The sequence below is a fragment of the Nomascus leucogenys genome, chromosome X, assembly GCF_006542625.1.
Source record: "Nomascus leucogenys isolate Asia chromosome X, Asia_NLE_v1, whole genome shotgun sequence".
Taxonomy (NCBI): domain Eukaryota; kingdom Metazoa; phylum Chordata; class Mammalia; order Primates; family Hylobatidae; genus Nomascus; species Nomascus leucogenys.
The window spans coordinates 107,185,098-107,190,942 of NC_044406.1; the positions used below are offsets into that span (position 1 = coordinate 107,185,098).

Sequence of the window (5,845 nt, forward strand, 5' to 3'; positions counted from 1 at the left end):
TAGGCTTAAATGATCTTTTTTATTTCTGTGGTATCAGTTGTAATCTCCTGTTTTATTTCTAATTGAGCTTATTGGGATCTTCTCTCTTCTTTTCTTGGTTATCTCACTAATGATCTGTCAATTTTATTTATCTTTACAAAGAACAAGCTTTTTGTTTCATTTATCATTCGTATTTTTTGTTTGTTTCCATTTCATTTAGTTCTTCTCCGATTTTTATTATATCTTTTCTTCTGCTAAGTTTGGGTTTGGATTGTTCTTCTTTCTCCAGTTCCATGAGGTGTGACCTTGGATTGTCTATTTGTGCTCTTTCAGACTTTTTGATGTAGGTATTTAGTGCTATGAACTTTCCTCTTAGCGCAGCTTTTGCTGTATCCCAGAGGTTTTGATAGGTTGTGTCACAATTATCATATCAGTTCAAAGAATTGCAAAAATATAGAACCAGCCCAAATGCCCATCAATCAATGAGTGGATAAAGAAAATGTGATATATATATATATATATATATCCCATAGAATATTACTTAGCCATACAAAGGAATGAAATAGTGGCATTCACAGCAACCTGGATGGAAATGGAAACTATTATTCTAAGTGACATAACTCGGGAATGGAAAGCCAAACATTGTACGTTCTCACTCATAATTGGGATCTAAGCTATGAGGATGCAAAGGCATAAGAATGATACACTGGACTTTGGGGACTCGGGGGAACGGGTGGGTGGTGGCAAGGAATAAAAGACTACATGTTGGGAACAGGGTGCACTGCTCAGGTGATGGGTGCATCAAAATCTCAGAAATCATGACTAAGTAACTTATTCATGTAACCAAACACCACCCGTTCTCCCAAAACCTATTGAAATTAAAAAAAAAAACAAAACACATGCACACGAATGTTCATTGCAGCACTATTCAGAATAGCAAAGACATGGAGTCAACCTAAATGCTCATCAATGACAGGTTGTCCAAAGAGAATGTGATACATATACACCATGGAATACTATGCAGCCATAAAAAAGAATGAGACTGTGTTATTTGCAGGAACATGGATGGAGCTGCAGGCCACTATTCTTAGCATATTTACACAGGAACAGAAAACCAAATACTGCATGTTCTCACTTATAAGTGGGTGCTAAATGATGAGAACTCATGGACACAAAGAGGGGAGCAACAGACACTGGGACCTACCAGAGGGAGGAGGGTGGGAGGAAGAAGATCAGAAAACATAACAATTGGACTAGGCTTAGTACCTGGGTGACTAAAAAATCTGTACAACATATTTCCGTGTCATGAGTTTACCTATATAACAAACCTACATGTGTACCCCTGAATAGAAATAAAAGTTTTTTAAATTTTAGCTGATTATATGTTTAATGTTTATTTTGGGGCTATTCTATTTCATTTGTTTATGTCTGTCCTTACGCTGGTACCACGCTATTTTGATTACTTCAGATTTGTTGTAAGTTTTGAAATCAGGAAATTTGAATCATCCAACATTGTTCTTTTTCAAAATTATTTTGAGTACTCTGAGCCCCTTGAAATTCCACATATATTTTAGAATAGACTTTTTTATTTATACCAAAAACATCATTGGGATCCTGATCGGGTTTGCTTTAAATCTATAGATCACTTTTGTGAAGTATTATCCATTTTAATAATTGTAAGTTTTCTAATTCATGAACATGGAATGTCTTCTCATTACTTATGCCTCCTTCAATTTCTTTCAGCAATGTTTTGTATTTTGCAATGTACAAGTCTTTTGCCTCACTGGTTAAATTTATTCCTAAGTACTTTTCTTGATAGTATTGTAAATTGAATTGTTTTATTAGTTCCCTTTTTAGATATTTAATTCATAGCATGTAGGAATATAGCTGATATTTTTGTGTTTATTTTGTATTCAACAACTTTGTTGAATTTGTATATTACCTCTGTGTATATGTTTGTCTCTCTCTCTCTCTCTTTCTCTCTGTATAATATTTGGAGTTTGCTACACATAAGGTCATGCCATATGTGAACAGAGGTAATTTTACTTTTTTTCTGTTTTTTTTTCTTTCTTGCCTAATTCCTCTGATTAGAACTTCTAATACTATGTTGAATACAAGTGGCAAAAGTAGGCATCTTTGCCTTGTTCTTCATAATAACAGATCCTGTGATTTTTAACATGCATTATGTTGTATGTTTTGGCAGCATTGTTGTTTTTCTTGCAAATAATTTAATAGTTTAATTCAAAGCTTCTAGGATGCTTTCATGTTGTTAGGTGAATCATTCCATGACTGCTGAATAAGGAATTTTCCAAGTGAATCTCAGAAATCTGTGTTTTAATAAGTGCTTCAGGTGATTCTGTTGCATACTCAAGTTTGAGAACCATTGTCCAAGGGGCAAAAGCTGCCATTGCCAATTGCTCCTTTTTATCTCAGAGGGAGCAGGATCCCCCTGGTCCAGTTCTTGTGGATGCAACTTATTAAATGAAATAACGCCATGAGTACTCTAGGGCCCAATCTCTGCTTTTTGTTTTGTTCACTCCTGTTTAAAATTTCACTCAGGGCTCTCTTTGGAAGAATTGCACTTACCTTTGCCATCCAGGGCTCAGGTTTCATTTTCTTTGGTTATTCCCCAGGCCAGTACCATTTGCTTTTTACTTTCCAGAAGTTCTGTAAAGATTCTTGATGGTACCCTTTCTTAGCTTTTTTTTTTGTCTTGATATAGTCTTATTCTTCTAAAAAATCTTTTCATTTGTCTCAGTCAGACTTTGATGGAGAGGAGGGGAGATATTGTTTACATCTGTTAAAAATGGCTTTTAAGTTAAATTCTAACTAAGGGTCTATTAGGAAATAAAATTGCCTTCTGACTCCTTTTGATTTATTTTGCAGAATTGCATATATCCAAAGCTCTGGGTAATTATTAAACATTAGAAGTATAGAACAAACAGGCCAGCCAGGCCCGGCGAGGCCGCGGCCGAGGCGGAGGTCCGGCGCCCTGCCCCCGAAGTCCGTCCTCCCCGTTAGATGGCGCCCAAGGGGAGAGGACAGCCGGACAGGCAGGAAGCTGCGGCTTAAAAAAGGGCAACCCGCGCCGGACCCTTCCTTCCTAGTCGCGGGGAGTCTGAGAAAGCGCGCCTGTTCCGCGACCATCACGCACCCTCCCTCCGCCTGCGGCCATGTACTGCTACCTGGGCAAAGCGCTGCTGCCGTCCCGGGCCGGGCCCGCTGCCCTGGGCTCGGCGGGGTCCGCGTTGCTGGGCCGGGCCCGCGGACAGCCCGCTGCCGCCCCGCAGCCGGGGCTCGCATTGGCCGCCCGGCTCCACTACAGCGAGGTGGTGGCCGACCGCGAGGACGACCCCAACTTCTTCAAGATGGTAGAGGGCTTCTTCGATCGCGGCGCCAGCATCGTGGAGGACAAGTTGGTGAAGGACCTGAGGACCCGGGAGAGCGAGGAGCAGAAGCGGAACCGGGTGCGCGGCATCCTGCGGATCATCAAGCCCTGCAACCATGTGCTGAGTCTCTCCTTCCCCATCCGGCGCGACGACGGCTCCTGGGAGGTCATCGAAGGCTACCGGACCCAGCACAGCCAGCACCGCACGCCCTGCAAGGGAGGTATCCGTTACAGCGCTGATGTGAGTGTAGATGAAGTAAAAGCTTTGGCTTCTCTGATGACATACAAGTGTGCAGTGGTTGATGTGCCATTTGGGGGTGCTAAAGCTGGTGTTAAGATCAATCCCAAGAACTATACCGAAAATGAATTGGAAAAGATCACAAGGAGGTTCACCATGGAGCTAGCAAAGAAGGGCTTTATTGGTCCTGGCATTGATGTGCCTGCCCCAGACATGAACACAGGTGAGCGGGAGATGTCGTGGATCGCTGATACCTATGCCAGCACCATAGGGCACTATGATATTAATGCACACGCCTGTGTTACTGGTAAACCCATCAGCCAAGGGGGAATCCATGGACGCATCTCTGCTACTGGCCGTGGTGTCTTCCATGGGATTGAAAACTTCATCAATGAAGCTTCTTACATGAGCATTTTAGGAATGACACCAGGGTTTGGAGATAAAACGTTTGTTGTTCAGGGATTTGGTAATGTGGGCCTACACTCTATGAGATATTTACATCGTTTTGGTGCTAAATGTATTGCTGTTGGTGAGTCTGATGGGAATATATGGAATCCAGATGGTATTGACCCAAAGGAACTGGAAGACTTCAAATTGCAACATGGGTCCATTCTGGGCTTCCCCAAGGCAAAGCCCTATGAAGGAAGCATCTTGGAGGCTGACTGTGATATACTGATCCCAGCTGCCAGTGAGAAGCAGTTGACCAAATCCAACGCACCCAGAGTCAAAGCCAAGATCATTGCTGAAGGTGCCAATGGGCCAACAACTCCAGAAGCTGACAAGATCTTCCTGGAGAGAAACATTATGGTTATTCCAGATCTCTACGTGAATGCTGGAGGAGTGACAGTATCTTACTTTGAGTGGCTGAAGAATCTAAATCATGTCAGCTATGGCCGTTTGACCTTTAAATATGAAAGGGATTCTAACTACCACTTGCTCATGTCTGTTCAAGAGAGTTTAGAAAGAAAATTTGGAAAGCGTGGTGGAACTATTCCCATTGTACCCACGGCAGAGTTCCAAGACAGTATATCGGGTGCATCTGAGAAAGACATCGTGCACTCTGCCTTGGCATACACAATGGAGCGTTCTGCCAGGCAAATTATGCGCACAGCCATGAAGTATAACCTGGGATTGGACCTGAGAACAGCTGCCTATGTCAATGCCATTGAGAAAGTCTTCAAAGTGTACAGTGAAGCTGGTGTGACCTTCACATAGATGGATCATGGCTGACTTCCTCACTATCCTCTTCATGTGTAACTTCTGCAGACCTATCACAAGTTTATATATAACCACAGAAATCCCTTTCTCTCCTGACTCATTAATAATGGATACCATTCTCAACAAGTCAATCCAAATCAGCCCGTTAAGGAGAAAGAAATTAATATACAAGCTGAGTGTGAAAGTAGAAATCACCTACACCAGAGAGCCATTTTGGTATTTTGCCTTTAAATAAAAAGCCTCCTCCATCTGGCTGTGCAGCCTTGCTCTGTGGCTTTTCCCAACACTATCAGTGCTAGTGCTGGGGAAGGGACAGTCAAGAGCAGTCGGTTGCTTACTTGTTTTACTCTGGATGAGTCTGGGACATGCTGTAACTTTAACACATTTAAGAAGAAGGTGTGTGGCCTTTTCAGAAGGTGGCATGGTCCTCAAGTGAGTTCTTAGTATTTTATATCAGCAAAATAACTCAGTTTTGCAGGTTGCACACAAATATAAAAGCTGTTTCTGTTTATGAATTTTATTCTTTTAGAATAGAATAAGTACATGCTGCTGTAATCAAATTGCCTTTAATCACTTAACAAGCCTAACCTTGACTCAGTGAATGCCTATAAAGATAATAAATGAAAAAAAAAGTACTTTTATATCATAAAACAGTTTCATTTATAGCTTATCATTCATGTATTGTTGTCCAGCAAACATTAAAAACCCTGTGGATAATTAAGTTATCTTCATACCTGCAAAACAGTGGAGGCTATTTTCGTTAAAACTGTCAGAATTTGCTTGTTATAATTATGACACATAGTCCAAAGAATGCAGTAACCTTTTTATCATGTTAACTAATTATTCTCTTTTGAAGATCTATGGTTGACTAATTAAACAATAATTCAAGTAGAGTGTCCCAGAAAAAAACCACTTGGGCTCCCTGTTTGAAGTCTGGCTGGCTCTGAGCATTGCCAATGGCCCCTACTCAGCTGACTTTGTATCCTCTCCTTTTGGAGGCTTTGCATTCTGCATCCAGCTTC

At 41.4% G+C, this 5,845-nt stretch overlaps 1 protein-coding gene across 1 annotated transcript; it reads left to right on the forward strand.

Moving 5' to 3' along the window:
• Positions 1 to 3,081: 3,081 nt before the first annotated feature.
• Positions 3,082 to 5,401, forward strand: GLUD2 (glutamate dehydrogenase 2). Its single transcript, XM_003262287.4, has one exon. It carries the CDS (start codon positions 3,153 to 3,155, stop codon positions 4,818 to 4,820), a length of 1,668 nt encoding a protein of 555 aa, XP_003262335.2. The 5' UTR covers positions 3,082 to 3,152; the 3' UTR covers positions 4,821 to 5,401.
• Positions 5,402 to 5,845: the final 444 nt, after the last annotated feature.

What these genes read in the sequence shown, in the direction of transcription:
- GLUD2 (XM_003262287.4), top strand. Translation starts at nt 3,153, where the DNA reads ATGTACTGCTACCTGGGCAAAGCGCTGCTGCCGTCCCGGGCCGGGCCC.